General features: G+C 44.9%; 1 protein-coding gene and 1 pseudogene across 2 annotated transcripts; both read right to left on the reverse strand.

The window, feature by feature from the left end:
* Positions 1–389: 389 nt before the first annotated feature.
* On the reverse strand, positions 390–6,314 carry LOC143776998 (E3 ubiquitin-protein ligase TRIM39-like; annotated as a pseudogene). The gene is made up of 2 exons (XR_013215957.1): positions 5,859–6,314; positions 390–4,895 (listed from the first exon to the last, which is right to left on the reverse strand). The product of XR_013215957.1 is annotated as an E3 ubiquitin-protein ligase TRIM39-like (transcript).
* Positions 6,315–11,136: 4,822 nt separating this feature from the next.
* LOC143776997 (E3 ubiquitin/ISG15 ligase TRIM25-like) lies at positions 11,137–15,323 on the reverse strand. Its single transcript, XM_077266884.1, has one exon. It carries the CDS (start codon positions 15,293–15,295, stop codon positions 13,673–13,675), a length of 1,623 nt encoding a protein of 540 aa, XP_077122999.1. The 5' UTR covers positions 15,296–15,323; the 3' UTR covers positions 11,137–13,672.
* Positions 15,324–22,401: the final 7,078 nt, after the last annotated feature.

Below are 22,401 nucleotides of genomic sequence, written 5' to 3' on the forward strand. Positions count from 1 at the left end.
CTTCAGGGGTGCGGTTTACAGAGCAAGAGGAACAGAGCTATTACATTTTATATATTTTATTCGGAAAGGTAGGCAGTGTTTATAAAAAACAAAGATGTTACAAAATGGGAACAAAACAATACTGCATATACCATTACATAACATAAAAAGAAATGATGAAAGAGAAATACTAAACCTGATGTTGCAGGAAAGGCTCTTCAGATCCGTACTGTAATTACCTGTTTAAAGTAGGAGGTCCATACTACAGTGGAAGTTAAAATGTCAGGTCTTTCTCAATTCCCCAGTTATAATGAATCCCATATTCTCATAGTGAGGTTCTACTTCAATGTAGGTTGTAGTGTCAGCGCTTTATTACTTCTCCAGTTATAATGAATCCCATATGTATAATGTGAGGATGAGATGTCTTTATTGATTTTAATTTTTCTTTATAACTATACAGTACGCCTATATCTATTGCAATCTGCATTATGTAAGGAGAACGGCTCCAGCATCACATTATAGATTAAATACAGGTCAAACATTCATACATTTGTATAAACATGTTGTATCACGACTCTGTTCTGCCTACAGCAACAATGTCACCCAACGAGGTTTTTTGCATAGAAGATCATGCGAGCTGATGTGTATGGGAAGAGCAGTGACGGCTTCTGGGGAGATTTTTTTTTACAACAGTTATATTCAGGATCGAAAAAACTAATTAGGGTCTATATGAGACGATAGTAAAAACTTATATTATGACATAATAACAATATAACTATTCACAACATGGTGATCTTTTCCAGCCTTGTACTAGAATCACAGAGGTGATTATCGATGAAGATCGGTCGCACATATAAACCTTTCAGGCGTGTGATTCCCTCTCAATAAACAGAGGGAAGGAGGCGCAAAGAATGTTAATAACTCGAGGAGTTTTGTTAAGTGCATTCTGCCGCCCATAGCACTTAACACCTCATTTACATAAAAAATTGAAATTCTTAGGATTTATGAAACATATTGACAATATAAAGGTAAATATGATTTCAGCTTTCACAGGGCTATGTGCACATATAAATGGTTCATGGGTTTATCTTCCTGACAGATTTCCTTTAGTGAAAGTGGTTGTCTCAAGTTCATGAATACGTAAAATTGCAAAATGCTTATAAAAATAATCAACTTTATAATTTACCTCTTACTAAAAATCCTGGTCTACATATACGTGAGAACAACAGATTTTATTTTTTTACCATCCTCCGCTCCCAAAATGAATAAAATTAAGCAGTACATTATATTTACCACAAAATCGAGCAAACAAAAATGAAGCCACCGTAAGACAAAAATAAAAGGTTACGTTATGGACACTTTGAGGGTATGTGCACACGTTCAGGTTTTTTTGCGTTTTTTTGCGTTTTTCACGATAAGAACACTATTAAAGCTCATTAAAAATGCATACATTATGCATCCTATCATTTAGAATGCATTCTGCATGTTTTGTGCACATGATGCGTTTTTTTCCGCGAAAAAATGCATCGCGGTAAAAAAAGCAGCATGTTCATTAATTTTGCGGATTTTCTGCATTTTTCCCGCTATTCTATGCATTTGGAAAAAAGCGCACAAAAAACGCACCAAAAACGCGTCAAAAACACATGCGGATTTCTGGCAGAAATGTCCGGTTTTTGTCAGGAAAATTTCTGCAAAAAATCCTGACGTGTGCACATACCCTTACACTATTATTATGTAGTTGATCATTTGTTCCTAAACGCAATATAAATTGTCTAATTAGTCTTCATTAGAAATGTTTTCTGCAGTAAAGTCTGAAGCTTTCACGTAGCCTAAGGCTACGTTCACATTTGCGTTGTGCGCCGCAGCGTCGGCGACGCAACGCACAACGCAAATGTGAACGCATGCACAACGCAGCGTTTTGTGACGCATGCGTCCTTTTTTTGCTTGATTTTGGACGCACAAAAAATGCAACTTGCTGCGTCCTGTGCGCCCTGACGCATGCACCACAGCGACGCAGGCGTCACAAAACGCAAATGCAACGCATGTCCATGCGCCCCCATGTTAAATATAGGGGTGCATGACGCATGCGGCGACGCAGCGGCACCCGACGCTGCGTCGCACAACGCTAATGTGAACGTAGCCTAAGAATTGGATGACAGCACTTTGTTCTCTGCTCTTCTCCGACCTCCTCTCAGTGTTAGAGATAGCAGCAGGTGCGGAGAGGAGATTGTACGTGGCCGATCAGAGGGTATAGGTGGTGGGGGATGGAAAAAAAACAGATTTACAGGAAGTGGAGATCACACAGGACCTATGGTATCAAAGTGTAAAGAGTGAGGAAGGCACAGAGGGAAGGAGTTTATGAATCTGGTAAAGCATCGGCGAACAGAAAGAGGAGAGAACACACTGACAACTTGCAGTAGGGGAAAGTCAAACCCGTCTTGGCATAAGAATTTCCCCTCACAGAGATCTATCATGGGCCAGAGAAATAATTTGCATCTGTCGTAGATTTTTTACAGAAGGGAAAATCATTCCAGGAATGAAGCTGTGCTGATACATGAGACTTGGAGAAGACAGCAGCGTCTAGGACACACTGACCTCACAACCAGCCTGTATTACTGGGAGGGACACGAACACTGGAGAAATGTCTGAAACCAGGATCAGGTTGTAAAGTGCATATCAGGAGGTCTGGGAATGGATGAAAGAAAGAAGACTGCAGTGAAACTCAAGGAAACCACTAACACATGTACAAATATTTTCTTCCAGGATAAAGGTGTGACCCCTTAATAAACTTGATTCATCTTATTAAATCTACAAAATTGCAAAGGGCTCATAAGAACCAAGCCAACTTCTTATTTCCCTCTTATGAAAACTCCTCTCCATTCTGTAAAGCTGCAGTGTACAGATTGTTGCCTAGGTTATCGGCCACCTCTGCAGTGCAGTTTCCCAGGAAAGTAGCATTTTCTTGCAATCTCCCGGCTTTAGAGCTTGTAAGTGCTGCTCTGAAGCTGAGGGGTCGCTGCATCTGGTAAACGTCAGTGCTTCATCCTAAATCCTAAAGACAAAGCTGACTCTACATGTTACAACGCTGGTCTGTACTGTGAATCTTAAGAAGATCACAGTCCCTGGCAAGAAGGAAATTACGAGGCCGAGGAGAGGTGTGCTACTGAAGACAGGAGATTATAGAACCCATATAAAGATGTTGTTCCCCTTCAGAAAAAGTTTAACTTTGGCCGCAGTTTGTCATAAAACAGTAAACTGGGCCGTCCTCACCGTCCGCGGTTCCAGCGCTGAGCTCCCGGTGCTGATTCTGATGTCCGGTATTGGCTAAAGCCCTGACGTGACTTCAAAAGTGCAGCAGCCAATCAGTGAGCTCAACGGCTCTGCCCGTGTGGATAGCATGCCTCCCTCAGACACGCTGAGCTCACTGATTGGTTGTTGTGCTGTCAACATGACGTCAGTGCCGCATCCTATACCGGACATCGGAAGCAGCACTACAGACTCAGCACCGATACCGAGGACGGTGAGCAGAGCCGCAATCTATACCAAACTGTATCCGGGGCTGAACATTTACTAAAAGGAGACGACCCCGTAATATTTATCTACAGACACTAGATATACCCCTCCAACCGATGCATCCTGTTGCCCAATTGCTTCACCAATCATATTCTAATCCCTGTAATGTCATCTATCGCTGGGTAGATTTCTACTAGGATGATGTTTCCTCACACCTGCTCCTGATATCTTTATAGAACCATTTAATACACATAACACAGCATGAAGGGGCTCGGAGAAGGCGGCAGTGAAGGTGTGTAAGTGTCTGATGGGGTCACACAGCTCATAAAAGGACAACTGCCCGGCCTCATAATCCAGACATATCCTGACCCGATCACTGGAGATCTGGTGAGGCAACGGGATCACTTTACTGTCATGTATCACTGAATACTGATTATTATACTCCCGCCCTTTATGTAAACACAAGGACTTGTTATTACATCCAATGTATGACTGACGCCCCCTCCTGTCTATACTGGGGTAACACATCCCCACACTCCACCACTCAGTCCTACTGATCTCCACATCCCAGTAATGTTGTCCTGAGGTAAATCTCCTCCCGCTCATCACCTGATAACCCTGGAATCTCTCTGCTGCTTCTGGACGATTCTGTCTTATTTCTGTCAACGTCGCAGTTTTCAGGTCGTCTGATATAAGGAGATTATTACCAGCCGTGTTTACATCCAGTAATATGTCTGCAGGATCCTGAACATGGAAGGTCACATTTATATCTCTTATCATAGCAGATAATGTGTGTGATAGGTGGGAGATCAGCTCCGCACCCCGATCACCTCCATCATGTCCTCCTGTGTCCTCATCTCCCTCCTCCTCAGGATCACACAAGTCACCGGTGTCTGGTTCCTGTAAGACAGTCAGTGGATCCGTCATGTTACACAGCTCCTCAATGTGTCTCATCTTCCTGGACAGCTCGTCCTTCTTTATTTCCAGCTTCTGGATCACATCAGACATCTGCTTTTCCCGCCTGGAGATGTCACTCAGGATCCTCTTCTCCAGGTCGTCCACCCATCTCCTGATGTCTATAAACAGGGCAGTGACTCTTTTGGCTTCTCCAGATGATTTTTCTTTAACTTTTCTCCTCTGCTCCTCCAGACTCCGGACTCTTTCCTCGGTTTTCCCTCTCTTTGTGTTCAGATTCTGCAGAAGATTTCTCAGTTTCTCCTTCTTCTTCTCTGAGGCCTCCTCCAGCATTTCCACCCGGTGTCCCCGATGTTCTCCGGCCAAACTGCAGGACACACAGATACAAACAGCGTCCTCAGTGCAGTAATATTCCAGGATCTTCTTATGGACAGAACATTTCCTGGTCTCCAGAGAAGTGCTGGGATCAGTGAGGACGTGTTCTGCTCCTTTAGGCCATGTGCACACGTTCAGGATTGTTAGCGTTTTTTTCGCGTTTTTTTCGCTATAAAAACGTGATAAAAACGCGAAAAAAACGCTAACATATGCCTCCTATTATTTACAAGGTATTCCGCATTTTTTGTGCAAATGTTGCGATTTTTTCCGCGAAAAAATCGCATAGCGGAAAAAAAAGCAACATGTTCATTAAAAATGCGGAATTGCGGGGATTCCGCACACCTAGGGGTCCATTGATCTGCTTACTTCCCGCACGGGGCTGTGCCCACGATGCGGGAAGTAAGCAGATTATGTGCGGTTGGTACCCAGGGTGGAGGAGAGGAAACTCTCCTCCACGCACTGGGCACCATATAATTGGTAAAAAAATAAGAAATAAAATAAAAAACAGTCCTATACTCACCCTCGATGTCCGGCGCTGTGTTCCCGCCTCTGTGCTGCACGCTGGCTGGTTCCTGTAGCTGGTGTGCGCTGAAGGACCTCGCCGAATGACGTCACTGTCCTGTGATTGGTCGTGAGCGGTCATGTGACCGCTCACGTGACCGGACCGTGACGTCACGGAAGGTCCTGTGCGCACACGCCAGCTAGAGAAAGAGGAACGGACGCCGCTGAGGAGATGTCTGGGTGAGTATAAGCATTTTTTTATTTTTTTTATTATTTTTAACATTCTATCTTTTACTATAGATGCTGCATAAGCTGCATCTATAGTAAAAAGTTGGTCACACTTGTCAAACGCTATGTTTGACAAGTGTGACCAACCTGTCAGTCAGTTTTCCAAGCGATGCTACAGATCGCTTGGAAAACTTTAGCATTCTGCAAGCTAATTACGCTTGCAGAATGCTAAAAAAACGCGAAAAAAACGGAAAAAAAACGCAAAAAAAAAAATGCGGATTTCTTGCAGAAAATTTCAGGTTTTCTTCAGGAATTTTCTGCAAGAAATCCGCAACGTGTGCACATACCCTTACTGTGAACCCTCAGATGATTATCACACAGAGAAGCCTCACAGTGTAGACAGGATCTAACAGCAGATACAGGAGAGTGAATACAGTAAGTGCAGCAGATCCCGGTGATCTCCTGATGTGGCTAAGTAGACATGAAATTCTCCACGACATTACTCAGAGTTATGTTCCTTATCAGTGCTGGTCGCCTCCGAAACTTTTCTCTACATTCAGGACAGGAATAATCTCCAGACCCGTCCCGTGTATTCAGGACCTGATCAATACAGACCCGGCAGAAGTTGTGTCCACATCTCAGGGTTACAGGATCTGTATACAGGGTCAGACAGATGGAACATTCCAGCTCCTTTCTGAGACCAGCAGACGCCATCGCTGAAAGCAGAAGGAAGAAATGAAAGTTAAATTCTCCCGTAAACACCCAGTGGGTGTGACCCACAATTACTAGAAAGCGAGGGCCTGAACTTGTCCTTCTGGCTGTATCTACAGGTTTGGTGACGATTTCAGCAAATACCTACTTAAGGTCGGTTTTGTCACTATCACTCAGGTTTTTGTGCTATAAAGATTTTTCAATTTGTGTTTTTTTTTTTGAGTCATTACTGCAGCCCGTGCTGAATTGTGACTTCTTCTATTTCCTGTTTCTTCCAAAGCAATAAATCTGCGCCGTTAGTTGCTATATTTTTCTTTGTCTGTTAGGGCTTTTACAGACATCCGTGATCATCGGTCCGATCTCGGATCACAATGTACGGAGTGGCCATTCGTCTCCCAATCCCGAGCGTGACAGGTTCATATATTTCTATGAGGCTGTCAGTCTTGGGGTCGGGAGATGCGCGGCCAGCCCATGCATTGTGATCCGAGATCACGGAAGTCTTGAAGAGCCCTACTTGGGTTTCAATGTCATCACCTGAGGGAAATATAGGAGCTTACTGATCACTAATTCAGTGACTGAGGTATAATATTTAAGGGTTTATCTAATAAAGTCTACCACTGTCCATATGTCGTGTTAGGTCACCTGGAGGGCCTATGGGTGTCACACGCAATCTCAAAAGTAACCTACAAATGACCATGTCTTCAGACGTTTTGTGTTATAAAGATGCTGCTTCCTACAGTGACGATAGATTATCCTATTGCTTCCCCTACGTTCCTATAGTGCTAACACCACAGAATTTTTCCTATGGAGCGAATTTGTAAAGCTGAAACTTTGGGCAGCAGACCTGCAGGATAAATTGAAGGGGATGTCCATGAGGTCATGAAAATCGGATTGGTCGGTGTGTGACACCAAGCTCCTCTACCGTACACGTGATAACCATAGCTAAGGACTCTGGAAGTTCACAGTATTCAGAGCTCCATAAAGTGAGTAATGATCGGTTCCTGGTCCTCCGGCTTAGGTTACATTTAATTCAATGAAAACCCAAGTACAGCCACAACACAATGTACCCAAAATATCGCTGCATCCTTAAAGAATCCCACCAGCAATTTATACATAGACATATAACGCTGTGTAATCTGTTTCATCCCAGCTCAGTTACATCCATACATTATTGGCATCGTGTTCATGTGATCCAGTCTGACCACCAATTCCATACGTTTCCCTGTGTGGCCAAGATGTCGGTCTCCTCTGTTGTTGAGAACATCCAATGAACTACAGAATTACATTAGTTTAGCATGAAAATCCTCCTGGCTGCCTCCAAACCAAGCTCTGCTCTCACTGTTTCTCGGTATGAACCCCCTTCAATGCCATACTTGATGATAATACGGGAACTGGATCACAATAGGGAGACTCAGTAATGTCAAGTTCCAACAAGGACATTTTGGAGACTCTTCTGGGCTTCCGAAGGGCAGGCTGAATTATCATACATTAATATTGTTAATGATGCTAAGATTAGAGTGCCGAAGGAGAAATCAGTCCAGGAATGAAGCTGTGCTGATACATAAGAGCTAGTGAGGACAGCAGAACCCTGGATACCTTACAAATTACAGGTTTTACTAGATTCACACTTAAGTTTGATCCTCAGTTGCAAGATGGAATCTTCCCCCAACAAATACAAATAGTGTCAGACGGACGCCATTTACTATAATCTGGTCTTTTTGGTTTCCATAAGAGTATTTGTCATTTTAGTGAATAAGTTAAAGCAGCATAAAAGTATTAGACACTTTATCTGCATCCAAACGTACACCATTGTAGTTAGTGGATCCATCTGACAACATTTTAGTCTGTAATCAGTGGAAACAGTCTCATTTTCATAGCTCCTTTCTTCGTTGTGAAACCAGCCTTAAGGTACCTTCACACTAAACGATATCGCTAGCGATCCGTGACGTTGCAGCGTCCTGGCTAGCGATATCGTTTAGTTTGACACGCAGCAGCGATCAGGATCCTGCTGTGATATCGTTGGTCGTTGGTTAAAGTTCAGAACTTTATTTGGTCGTCAGATCGCCGTGTATCGTCGTGTTTGACAGCAAAAGCAACGATACCAGCGATGTTTTACACTGGTAACCAGGGTAAATATCGGGTTACTAAGCGCAGGACCGCGCTTAGTAACCCGATGTTTACCCTGGTTACCAGTGTAAAATGTAAAAAAACAAACAGTACATACTCACCTTCGCGTCCCCCGCCGTCCGCTTCCTGCACTGACTGAGTGCCGGCCGTAAAGTGAAAGCACAGCACAGCGGTGACGTCACCGCTCTGCTGTTAGGGCCGGCACTCACAGTCAGTGCAGGAAGCGGACGCCGGGGGACGCGAAGGTGAGTATGTCCTGTTTGTTTTTTACATTTTACACTGGTAACCAGGGTAAACATCGGGTTACTAAGCGCGGCCCTGCTTAGTGTGAAGGTACCTTTAGATACGCTGGCAGATAATGTTACACATGAAGTGTTAAATCCAGGGTGATTATAGAGGACAAATGTTTCACAATAATCTTGCAGTGTAAACAGGCGGAGTATCACCCCATGAATGCAAAACGTGCTGCACAAAAGATCAAGGTTCTCAGCAGCACATCCTCCTGTGTAAATATATCTTACTCTGCCAAGAACAATGGCAGCCAATGCGGACTGAACAACGGATTACAGATCATGAGTGACATTCAAAGCCGGGTCGTCCTGATTAAACAGGTTATTAAACAGCAAACATGTAGCGGGACGGTATTCATATAAGGCCACACGAGTGTTGGGATTGATTATGGTAATTAAATATTAATCAAACTTTGCTCCGAGTTTGAGCCGAGTGTCACCTTATTGTGATCTGATTATCTTCGATGTGAGAATCACAGCACAGGTGAGAAGATGGAAAACATAATTTCTCCATCTTCATTGTTTGAGTCCACGGACACTAGACTGCACTCGGATGTCATCTGAGTGCAGTCCAATGTTTCACACTCATCCACAGACTTGTATGGGTGAGTGTCATCCGATTTGAAAAAAGCACAGATCTGGACAGCGCCATAGCATAATATTGGTCCGAGTGCTATCTGATAAAATATTGGAGAGCCGTGTTATACGTTATTTGTGAGCATTCGCTAACACTGAGATATGTACATTAAATGTGGAAGCTGAAATGATCACATCTGATTAAGTATGTTCCCCTCCCGCTCCTGTAAGTTACGTTCTTAGCAATGAATCCCTAGGAGGCCACCTGGTAGATCTATTTTGCACATACGCCTTTATAACTGTGTCTGCTATCAAAAATCCTGATACAAAGTGCAGCGATTCCCATGATCCAGATATGTTCAGAAATACGTAATAAAACCAACATCCCCAACTTGTGCCCCAATATTTCCTGCAATCTTTATCAAGAGAATAATCCCTCGATGCACCATTGGTGTAAGATACAACTTCTACCATGTTGTGAGGAAGTTGCGTACTTTAAATTACAGTGATATTAATTTCCATTTCTACCCGAGTTTGAGAAGTGAAAGATCGGATGTCAGGGATGATTTTCGCTGTTTATCACTGGTTTAATTAAAAAGTCTAGTAAAAAGATGTAACAAACAGTTCATAGTTCGATGTCACGTCCGACGACTTGGGAATTATAGAGAATTGTTATCATTGTACTGTTGTTTTCATACTGCCTTGTAATCCGGTTTGCCTTTTAGGAGGTTGTCCTGTCTCTCTCCCTGTAGCCCAGCTCTGATGTCAGTAACTCCTCCCTTCTTCCTCAGATAGTGTATGTCAGCCATGTTGCTTTTGTATTTGTTTTGCTCCCAGTGCAAATGTATTTTTTAATTTCTTCATGGCAGGAATTAATTTGCACATGCACTTTATTAGTACATATATGGTATGCTTTGATCCCTATAGGTGACTTATTTTTCTATATATGTCAGGAATGTGCAGCAGATAGATCACGCAGATCCCACCACTACCCTCAGTTTGTCAGGGAAACGCAACACCACTGCCTCCAATCACCAGGATTATTACACAATTTGCTAACTAGTGATGGTTGAGGCTGCGGCTGCTTCCACTACATGGCTGTTTATTGAGCGTATGGTATATACACCTCTGACTCCAACGCATGGAATATACTGTATATACATACCCCGGCATGGACACTGCCAACTCCACAATAACAAAATGAACTACTAGCTGCCACCATGAATCGTTTATACGGGCTGATTGGACACCCAATAAAGGTGGTGTACGGATTCAGGGGTGCGGTTTACAGAGCAAGAGGAACAGAGCTATTACATTCTATATATTTAATTTGGAAAGGTAGGCAGTGTTTCTAAAAAAACAAAGATGTTACAAAATGGGAACAAAACAATACTGCATATACCATTACCTAACATAAAAAGGAATGATGAAAGAGAAATACTAAACCTGATGTAGCAGGAAAGGCTCTTCAGATCCGTACTGTAATTACCTGTTCACAGTAGGAGGTCCATACTACAATGGAAGTGTCAGGTCTTTCTCACTTCCACAGTTATAATGAATCTCATATGTTTAATGTGAGGATGATATGTTCCTTCTCTGAAGATGTCTTTATGGATTTTAATTTTTCTCTATAACTATATACTACACCTATATCTATTGCAATCTGCATTATGTAAGGAGAACGGCTCCAGCATCACATTGTAGATTAAATACAGGTTAAACATTCATATAACATTTGTATAAACATGTTGTATCACGACTCTGTTCCGCCTACAGCAACAATGTCACTCAACAAGGTTTTTTGCATAGAGGATCATGCGGGCTGATGTGTATGGGAAGAGCAGTGACGGCTTCTTAGGGAGATTTTTTTTTTTACAACAGTTACATTCTGGTTCGAGAAAACAAATTAGGGTCTAAATGAGACGATAATAAAAACTTTTATTATCACATAATAACAATATAACTATTCACAACATGGTGATCTTTTCCAGCCTCGTACTGGAATCACAGAGGTTATTATCGATGAAGATCGGTCACACATATAGACCTTTCAGGCGTGTGATTCCCTGTCAATAAACAGAGGGAAGGAGGAGCCAAGAATGTTAATAACTCGAGGAGGCGGAGTTTTGTTAAGTGCATTCTGCCACCCATAGCACTTAACACCTCACTAAAATGTGGAATTCTCAGGATTTATGAAACGGATTGACAATATAAAGGTAAATATGAGTTCAGCTTTCACAGGGCTATGTGCACATATAAATGGTTCATGGGTTTATCTTCCTTTCGTTAAAATGGTTGTCTCAAGTTCATGAAGATTTAAAATTGCAAAATGCTTATAAAAATAATCAACATTTAATTTACCTCTTACTAAAAATCCTGTCCCTTTTATTTATATTTATCTGGTCGACATATAAGTGAGAACAACAGAATATCATTTTTACCATTCTACGCCCCAAAAATTATTACCATTAAGCAGTACATTATATTTACCACAAAATCGAGCAAACAAAAATGAAGCCACCGTAAGACAAAAATAAAAGGTTACGTTATGGACACCTTTACACTATTATTATGTGGTTGATTATTTGTTCCTAAACGCAATATAAATTGTCTAATTAGTCTTCGTTAGAAATGTTTTCTGCAGTAAAGTCTGAAGCTTTCACGTAGCCTAAGACTTGGATGACAGCACTTTGTTCTCTGCTCTTCTCCGACCTCCTCTCAGTGTTAGAGATAGCAGAAGGTGCGGAGAGGAGATTGTATGTGGCCGATCAGAGGGTATAGGAGGTGGGGAAGGAAAAAAATTTTTTCAGGAAGTGGAGATCACACAGGACCTATGGTATCAAAGTGTAAAGAGTGAGGAAGGCACAGAGGGAAGGAGTATATAAATCTGGTAAAGCATCAGCGAGCAGACTGAGGAGAGAACACACTGACAAGTTGCAATAGGGGAAAGTCAAACCCGTCTTGGCATAAGAAGCTCTCCTCAGAGATCTATCATGAGCCGGAGAAATAATTTGTATCTGTTGTAGATTTTTTACATAAGGAAAATCATTCCAGGAATGAAGCTGTGCTGATACACGAGACCTGGAGAAGACAGCAGCGTCTAGGACACACTGACCTCACATCCAGCCTGTATTACTGGGAGGGACACGACCACTGGAGAAATGTCTGAAACTAGGATCAGGTTGTCTTATCAGGAGGTCTGGGATGGATGAAAGAATGAAGACTGCAGTGCAACTCAAGGAAACCACTAACACATGTACAAATATTTTCTTCCAGGATAAAGGTTAATAAACCTGATTCATCTTATTAAATCTACAAAATTGCAAAGGGCTCATAAGAACCAAGCCAACTTCTTATTTCCCTCTTACGAAAACTCCTCTCCATTCTGTAAAGCTGCAGTGTACAGATTGTTGCCTAGGTTATCGGCCACCTCTGCAGTGCAGTTTCCCAGGAAAGTAACGTTTTCTTGCAATCTCCCGGCTTTAGAGCTTGTAAGTGCTGCTCTGAAGCTGAGGGGTCGCTGCATCTGGTAAACGTCAGTGCTTCATCCTAAATCCTAAAGACAAAGCTGACTCTACATGTTACAACGCTGGTCCGTACTGTGAATCTTAAGAAGATCACAGTCCCTGGCAAGAAGGAAATTACGAGGCCGAGGAGAGGTACGCTACTGAAGACAGGAGATTATAGAATCCATATAAAGAAGTTGTCCTCCTTGATAAAAAGTTTAACTTTGGTGGAAATTTGTCATAAAACAGTAAACTGGGCCGTCCTCACCGTCCTCGGTTCCAGCGTTGAGCTTCCGGTGCTGATTCTGATGTCCGGTATTGGCTAAAGCCCTGACGTGACTTCGAAAGTGCAGCAGCCAATCAGTGAGCTCCACGACTCTGCCCGTGTGGATAGCATGCCTCCCTCAGACACGCTGAGCTCACTGATTGGTTGTTGTGCTGTCAACATGACGTCAGTGCCGCATCCTATACCGGACATCGGAAGCAGCACTACAGACTCAGCACCGATACCGAGGACGGTGAGCAGAGCCGCAATCTATACAAAACTGTATCCGGGGCTGAACATTTATGGTATGTGCAAATTTACTGCGGATTTACAGCGGACTTTATGCGGATTTTGTGCGGATTCCTATTATGGAGCAGGTGTAAACCGCTGGGGAATCCGCACAAAGAATTGACATGCTGCGGAATGTAACCTGCTGCGTTTCCGCGTGTTTTTTTCCGCAGCATGGGCACTACGGATTGCATTTTCCATAGGTTTACATGGTACTGTACACGCATGGAAAGCTGCTGCGAACCCGCAGCAAAACCGCAACGTGTGCACATAGCTTTACTAAAAGGAGACGACCCCGTAATATTTATCTACAGACACTAGATATACCCCTCCAAACGGTGCATCCTATTGGCTGATTGCTTCACCAATCATATAATCTGTCACTGGGTAGATTTGTTCTACGGCGATGTTTCCTCACAGCTCCTCCATGATATCTTTATAGAACCATTTAATACACATAATGCAGCATGAAGGGGCTCGGAGAAGGCGGCAGTGAAGGTGTGTAAGTGTCTGATGGGGTCACACAGCTCATAAAAGGACAACTGCCCGGCCTCATAATCCAGACATATCCTGACTCTATCACTGGAGATCTGGTGAGGTAACGGGATCACTTTACTGCCATGCATCACTGAATACTGATTATTATTCACCCGCCCTTTATGTAAACACCAGGACTTGTTATTATCTCCAATGTACAACTTCTGCCCCCTCCTGTCTATACTGGGGTAACACATCCCCACACTCCACCACTCTGACCCACTGATCTCCACATCCCAGTAATGTCGTCCTGAGGTAAATCTCCTCCCGCTCATCACCTGATAACCCTGGAATCTCTCTGCTGTTTCTGGACGATTCTGTGTTCTTAGTGTCCAGGTCGCAGTTTTCAGGTCGTCTGATATAAGAAGATTATTAGCAGCCGTGTTTACATCCAGTAATATGTCTGCAGGATCCGCCACATGAAAGATCACATTTATATCTCTTATAATATCAGATAATGTGTGTGATATGTGTGAGATCAGCTCCGCACCCCGATCACCTCCATCATGTCCCCATCTGTCTTCATCTCCTCCATCATGTCCTCCTGTGGCCTTATCACCTCCCTCCTTCTCCTCAGGATCACACAAGTCACCTGTGTCTGGTTCCTGTAAGGCAGTCAGTGGATCCGTCATGTTACACAGCTCCTCAATGTGCCTCATCTTCCTGGACAGCTCGTCCTTCTTTATTTCCAGCTTCTGGATCACATCAGACAGGGACATCTGCTTTTCCCGCCTGGAGATCTCATTCAGGACCTTCTTCTCCAGGTCGTCCACCCGTCTCCTGATGTCTATAAACAGGGCAGTGACTCTTTTGGCTTCTCCAGATGATTTTTCTTTAACTTTTCTCCTCTGCTCCTCCAGACTCCGGACTCTTTCCTCAGTCTTCTTCCTCTTTGTGATCAGTTTCTGGAGAACATTTCTCAGTTTCACCTTCTTCTTCTCAGAGGCCTCATCCAGTGTCTCCACCCGGTGTCCCCGATGTTCTCCAACCAAACTGCAGGACACACAGATACAAGTAGAGTCCTCAGCGCAGTAATATTCCAGGATCTTCTTATGGGCAGAACATTTCCTGTTCTCCAGAGAAGTGCTGGGATCAGTGAGGATGTGTTCTGGTGATTTACTGTGAAGTTTTAGGTGTTTCTCACACAGAGAAGCCTCACAGTGCAGACAGGATTTCACAGCAGGTACAGGAGAGTGAAAACAGTAAGTGCAGCAGATCCCGGTGATCTCCTCCTGATGTGGCTCAGTAGACCGGAAATTCTCCACGACATTACTCAGAGTTATGTTCCTTATCAGTGCTGGTCGCCCCTGAAACTTTTCTCTACATTCAGGACAGGAATAATCTCCAGACTCGTCCCGTGTATTCAGGACTTGATCAATACAGACCCGGCAGAAGTTGTGTCCACATCTCAGGGTTACAGGATCTGTATACAGAGTCAGACAGATGGAACATTCCAGCTCCTTTCTGAGACCAGCAGACGCCATCGCTGAAAGCAGAAGGAAGAAATGAAAGTAAAATTCTCCCGTTAACACCCAGTGGGTGTGACCCACAATTACTAGAAAGCGAGGGCCTGAACTTGTCCTTCTGGCTGTATCTACAGGTTTAGTGATGATTTCAGCAAATACCTACTTAAGGTCGGTTTTGTCACTATCACTCAAGTTTTTGTGCTATAAAGATTTTTTATTTGTGTTTTTTCTTGAGTCATTACTGCAGCCCGTGCTGAATTGTGACTTCTTCTATTTCCTGTTTCTGCCAAAGCAATAAATCTGCGCCGTTTGTTGCTATATTTTCCTTTGTCTGTTAGGGATTTTTCAGACTTCCATGATCATCGGTCCGATCTCGGATCACAATGTACGGAGTGGCCATGCGTCTCCCAACTCCGAGCATGAGAGGTTCATATATTTCTATGAGGCTGTCAGTCTTGGGGTCGGGAGATGCGCGGCCAGCCCATGCATTTTGATCCGAGATCATGGAAGTCTTGAAGAGCCCTACTTGGGTTTCAATGTCATCACCTGAGGGACATATAGGAGCTTAGAATGATGATAACAACAAATGAATCCACGCTGGAAGGGCACAAAAGATAAAGTAATAGAAGTGAAAGACTACCGCGATGATATAACACACAAAACCGCATGTGATAAGTTCGCCTGCACACCCCACCACAGCGGAACAACCCCACTCCAACCAGAACAAACCGGAGCACTGACAATGCCGCTCACAGTAGAGGACTCACCGTCAGGAGATGTAGCGCTATGGAGCATGGTGAGTACGGACAGGTCGGAGAAGGAGGATCTGGCGTGTGGAACACTAGCGGGAGGGCAGGCGGGCAGAGGTGGTGGACCGCAATGCAGGCCAGCAATTGCAGAAGCTGCGTAGAGCCAGGGAAAGCCCCGGCCGGTGGCGTCCCTGGATACGAGCAGGAAGAGAGAATAGCTGGCACGAGGCTCAGCGTGTGACGTCACACAGGTAGTACGGGGCAGCACAGAGACCAAAAGCCGACTTTTGCCCGCCTGCCCTCCCGCTAGTGTTCCACACGCCAGATCCTCCTTCTCCGACCTGTCCGTACTCACCACGCTCCATAGCGCTACATCTCCTGACGGTGAGTGCTCTACTGTGAGCGGCATTGTCAGTGCTCCGGTTTGTTCTGGTTGGAGTGGGGTTGTTCCGCTGTGGTGGGGTGTGCAGGCGAACTTATCACATGCGGTTTTGTGTGTTATATCATCGCGGTAGTCTTTCACTTCTATTACTTTATCTTTTGTGCCCTTCCAGCACGGATTCATTTGTTGTTATCATCATTCTAGGCTATTCATTGACAGCGGTGGCACCTCCCTGTCTTGTCTCCTGCAGCTGAGGGCTTTCATCCCATTGTATGAGGTAGCGCGTGTGCAATATTTGTTTATTTTACATATAGGAGCTTACTGATCACTAATTCAGTGACTGACATATAATATTTAAGGGTTTATCTAATAAAGTCTACCACCAGGGGCGTAACTACCGCGGTCGCAGCGGTCGCCATTGCGACCGGGCCCCGCAGGTCAGGGGCCCCGGGCCGGCAGGTCTGAGCAGGGCCAGGCTGGCCATCGGGCACTTCTGGCAAATGCCAGAAGAGCCGATGCCAGTAGTGGGCCGCTGCACTGTTCCTCCCCCGGAACCCCCCCCAGTGCCGCCGCCGCCGCCGCCGCATTTAACTATACCGGCGTCTATGACACCGGTATAGTTCAATGCAATGATGGGAGGAGAGAGCGTCACCTGACGCTTCCTCTCCCATCATTCCCCGCTCTGCCTCTGACAGTACACTGCGGGTGCGCGATGACGTCATATCATCGCGCACCTGCAGTGTCCTGGGCAGACTTCAGCCGCCAGGAGCAGCGCGGGCAAAAGGAAAGGTGAGGAGAGTTTTTTTTTTTTTTTTTCTTTTTAACCGGACTGTGGGGCCATTATCGGGGGGGGGGGGGGGATGAGATGTGGGCTGTGCTCTATATATCCCTGTGCGGGCTCTGCTGTATATACCCCTGTGGGGACTCTGCTGTATATATCCCTGTGCGGGCTCTGCTGTATATATCCCTGTGCGGGCTCTGCTGTATATACCACTGTGCGGGCTCTGCTGTATATACCACTGTGCGGGCTCTGCTGTATATACCACTGTGCGGGCTCTGCTGTATATAACACTGTGCGGGCTGTGCTCTATATACCACTGTGCGGGCTCTGCTGTATATAACACTGTGCGGGCTGTGCTGTATATACCACTGTGCGGGCTCTGCTGTATATAACACTGTGCGGGCTGTGCTGTATATACCACTGTGCGGGCTCTGCTGTATATAACACTGTGCGGGCTGTGCTCTATATACCACTGTGCGGGCTCTGCTGTATATAACACTGTGCGGGCTGTGCTGTATATACCACTGTGCGGGCTGTGCTCTATATACCACTGTGCAGGCTCTGCTGTATATAACACTGTGCGGGCTGTGCTCTATATACCACTGTGCGGGCTGTGCTCTATATACCACTGTGCGGGCTGTGCTCTATATACCACTGTGCGGGCTGTGCTCTATATACCACTGCGGGCTGTGCTCTATATACCACTGTGCGGTCTGTGCTGTATATACCACTGTGCGGGCTCTGCTGTATATACCACTGTGCGGGCTGTGCTGTATATACCACTGTGCGGGCTCTGCTGGATATACCACTGTGCGGGCTGTGCTCTATATATCCCTGTGCGGGCTCTGCTGGATATACCACTGTGCGGTCTGTGCTGGATATACCACTGTGCGGGCTGTGCTGGATATACCACTGTGCGGGCTGTGCTGGATATACCACTGTGTGGGCTGTGCTGGCACCCAACACCATGTTGCAGTGCAGGAGATTCCTGCAACAGTCCGAGGCGTATCTAGGGGAAGCGGGGCGGGGGAAGGTGGGGGGGTTGTGGGGGCGGGGGAAGGTGGGGGGGGGGGTAGGGGGGGGTAGGGGGGGGCCCCATTTGGAAGTTCGCACCGGGGCCCATAACTTTGTAGTTACGCCACTGTCTACCACTGTCCATATGTCGTGTTAGGTCACCTGGAGGGCCTATGGGTGTCACACTCAATCTCAAAAGTAACCTACAAATGACCATGTATTCAGATGTTTTGTGTTATAAAGATGCTGCTTCCTACAGTGACGATAGATTATCCTATTGATTCCCCTTTGTTCCTATAGTGCTAACACCACAGAATTTTTCCAATGGAGCGAATTTATAAAGCAGAAACTTTGGGCAGCAGACCTGCAGGATAAATTGAAGGGGATGTCCATGAGGTCAAGAAAATTGGATTGGTCAGTGGGTGACACAAAGCTCCTCTACCGTACAGGTGATACCTGGAGCTAAGGACTCTGGAAGGTCACAGTATTCAGAGCTGGGACAGCAGAGCTCCATATAGTGAGTAATGATCGGTTCCTGGTCCTCCGGCTTAGATTACATTTACTTCAATGAGAACCCAAGTACAGCCACAACACAATGTACCCAAAATATCGCTGCATCCTTAAAGAATCCCACCAGCAATTTATACATAGACATATAACACTGTGTAACCTGTTTCATCCCAGCTCAGTTATATCCATACATTATTGACATCTTGTTCATGTGATCCAGTCTGACCACCAATTCCATACGTTTCCCTGTGTGGCCAAGATGTCGGTCTCCTCCGTTGTTGAGAACATCCAATGAACTACAGAATTACATTAGTTTAGCATGAAAATCCTCCTGGCTGCCTCCAAACCAAGCTCTGCTCTCACTATTTCTCGGTATGAACCCCCTTCAATGCCATAATTGATGATAATACGGGAACTGGATCACAATAGGGAGACTCAGTAATGTCAAGTTCAAACAAGGACATTTTGGAGACTCTTCAGGGCTTCTGAAGGACAGGCTGAATTATCGTACATTTACATTGTTAATGATGCTAAGATTAGAGTGCTGAAGGAGAAATCAGTCCAGGAATGAAGCTGTGCTGATACATGAGAGCTAGTGAGGACAGCAGGACCCTGGATACCTTACAAATTACAGGTTTTACTAGATTCACACTTTAAGGGCTCATTTCCACATGCGAGTCACACATCCGTATCTCGCATGTGGAAACCAAGCTGTGGAGCCGGCACTCAGGAGCGGAGCGTGCGGCCGCATAGGAACACATGGAGCTGCACAGCTCCGCTCCAAAGTGCCGGCGCCACAGCTTGGTTTCCACATGCGAGATACGGATGTGTGACTCGCATGTGGAAATGAGCCCTAAGTTTGATTCTCAGTTGCAAGATGGAATCTTCCCCCAACAGATGCAAATAGTGTCAGACAGACGCCATTTACTATAATCTGGTCTTTTTGGTTTCCATAAGAGTTTTTGTCATTTTAGTGAATAAATTAGAGCAGCATGAAAGTATTAGACACTTTATCTGAGTCCAGATGTACACCATTGTAGTTAGTGGATCCATTTGACACCATTTTAGTCTGTAATCAGTGGAACAGTCTCATTTTCAAAGCTCCTTTCTTCGTTGTGAAAACAGCCTTAGGGTACTGTCACACCGTGCAATTTTCGTCGCTACGACGGCACGATCCGTGACGTCGCAGCGTCGTATGAGTATCGCTCCAGCGTCGTAGACTGCGGTCACACTTTGCAATCACGGCGCTGGAGCGATGCCGAGGTTCGCTGGTAACCAGGGTAAACATCGGGTTACTAAGCGCAGGGCCGCGCTTAGTAACCCGATGTTTACCGTGGTTACCAGCGTAAAAGTAAAAAAAAAAAAACAATACATACTCACCATCTGATGTCCGTCAGGTCCCTTGCCGTCTGCTTCCCGCTCTGACTGAGTGCCGCCGTACAGTGAGAGCAGAGCGCAGTGGTGACGTCACCGCTGTGATCTGCTCTCACTTTCCGGCCGGCGCTCACAGTCAGAGAGGGAAGCAGACTGCAAGGGACCTGACGGACATCAGATGGTGAGTATGTACGGTTTGTTTTTTTTTTACTTTTACGCTGGTAACCACGGTAAACATCGGGTTACTAAGCGCGGCCCTGCGCTTAGTAACCCGATGTTTACCCTGGTTACCAGCGAACGCATCGCTGGATCGCTGTCACACACAACGATCCAGCGATGACAGCGGGAGATCCAGCGACGAAAGAAAATTTCAAACGATCTGCTACGACGTACGATTCTCAGCAGGGTCCCTGATCGCTGCTGCGTGTCAGACACTGCGATATCGTAACGATATCGCTAGAACGTCACGGATCGTACCGTCGTAGCGTTCAAAATTGCACTGTGTGACAGTACCATTAGAGATGCTGGCAGATAGTGTTACACATGAAGGGTTAAATCCAGGGTGATTATAGTGGACAAATGTTTCACAATAATCTTGCCGTGTAAACAGGCGGAGTATCACCCCATGAATGCACAAAGTGCTGCACAAAAACCCACTGTTCTCAGCAGCACATCCTCCTGTGTAAATATATCTTACTCTGCCAAGAACAATGGCAGCCAATGCGGACTGAACAATGGATTACAGATCATGAGTGACATTCAAAGCCGGGTCGTCCTGATTAAACAGGTTATTAAACAGCAAACATGTTCCGGGAAGGTATTCGTATAAGGCCACATGAGTGTTGGGATCGATTGTGGTAATGACACCTTAATCAAACTTTGCTCCGAGTTTGAGCCGAGTGTCACCTTATTGTGATCTGATTATCTTCGATGTGAGAATCACAGCACAGGTGAGAAGATGGAAAACATAATTTTTCCATCTTCTCCATTGTTTGAGTCCACGGATGCTAGACTGCACTCGGATGTCATCTGAGTGCAGTCCAATGTTTCACACTTATCCATAGACTTGTATGGGTGAGTGTCATCCGATTTGAAAAAAAAAAATGCAGATCTGGACAGCGCCATAGCATAACATTGGCCCAAGTGCTATCCGATAAAATATTGGAGAGCCGTGTTATACGTAATTTGTGAGCGATCGCTAACACTGAGATATGTACATTAAATTTGGAAGCTGAAATGATCACATCTGATTCATTTTGTTCCCCTCCCGCTCCAATGAGTTGCGTTCTGCAGTAATTAATCCCTAGGAGGCCACCTGGTAGATCTATTTTGCACATACGTCTTTATAAGTGTCTGTTCTCAAAAATCCTGATACAAAGTGCAGCGATTCCCATGATCCAGATATGTTCAGAAATACGTAATAAAACCAACATCCCCAACTTCTGCCCCAACATTTCCTGCTATCTTTATCAAGAGAATAAGTGACTAAACAAATGTATGTGATGAGACTCACATTTCTCTCTTACTCACCGAGTACATCCCTCAATGCACCATTGGTGTCAGCTACTACTTCTGCCATGTTGTGAGGAATTTGTATTCTTTAAATTACAGTGATATTAATTTCCATTTCTACACATGAGTTTGACAAGTAAAAGATCGGATGTCAGGGATGAATACCGCTGTTTATCACTGGTCTAATTAAAAACTTTGGTAAAAAGATGTAACAAACAGTTCATAGTTTGATGTCACGTCCGACGACTTGGGAATTCTAGAGAATTGTTATCATTGTACTGTTGTTTTCATACTGCCTTGTAATCAGGTTTGCCTTTTAGAAGGTTGTCCTGTCTCTCTCCCTGTAGCCCAGCTCTGATGTCAGTAACTCCTCCCTTCTTCCTCAGGTAGTGTATGTCAGCCATGTTGCTAGTTCATCTCTATGCATTTCTCACTTTAGAATCATCGTTTTATCCACTGCAATTGTGCATAATACGAGAATTGAGCTTGAGAATAAAACTACTGTTATCTTCATATGTGCCTCCGCCAGGGCTGGCACTAGGAATTTCGGGGCCCCATACTGTAGTAATGGCTGTAATGCCCTGATGGCGGCCCTGGCCTCCGCAGTCGAGTTAAGCTATCTGATGAAATCTCTTATGTGAGTACTGGCCAATACTGACATAGAAACGGTGTCACAGGAGCCCCACACTCGCAGTCTAGTTACGAAGTCAGAATATTCCCAGATCTAAATGTTAATTCACGCCATTAATTTTTCTATGGCAAGCATCTTTGGGTGTAAAAGGTGGAAACTTATGTTAGGGCG

The sequence above is a fragment of the Ranitomeya variabilis genome, chromosome 5 (genome assembly GCF_051348905.1).
Source record: "Ranitomeya variabilis isolate aRanVar5 chromosome 5, aRanVar5.hap1, whole genome shotgun sequence".
Classification (NCBI taxonomy): Eukaryota; Metazoa; Chordata; class Amphibia; order Anura; family Dendrobatidae; genus Ranitomeya; species Ranitomeya variabilis.

What these genes read in the sequence shown, in the direction of transcription:
- LOC143776997 (XM_077266884.1), bottom strand. Translation starts at nt 15,295, where the DNA reads ATGGCGTCTGCTGGTCTCAGAAAGGAGCTGGAATGTTCCATCTGTCTG.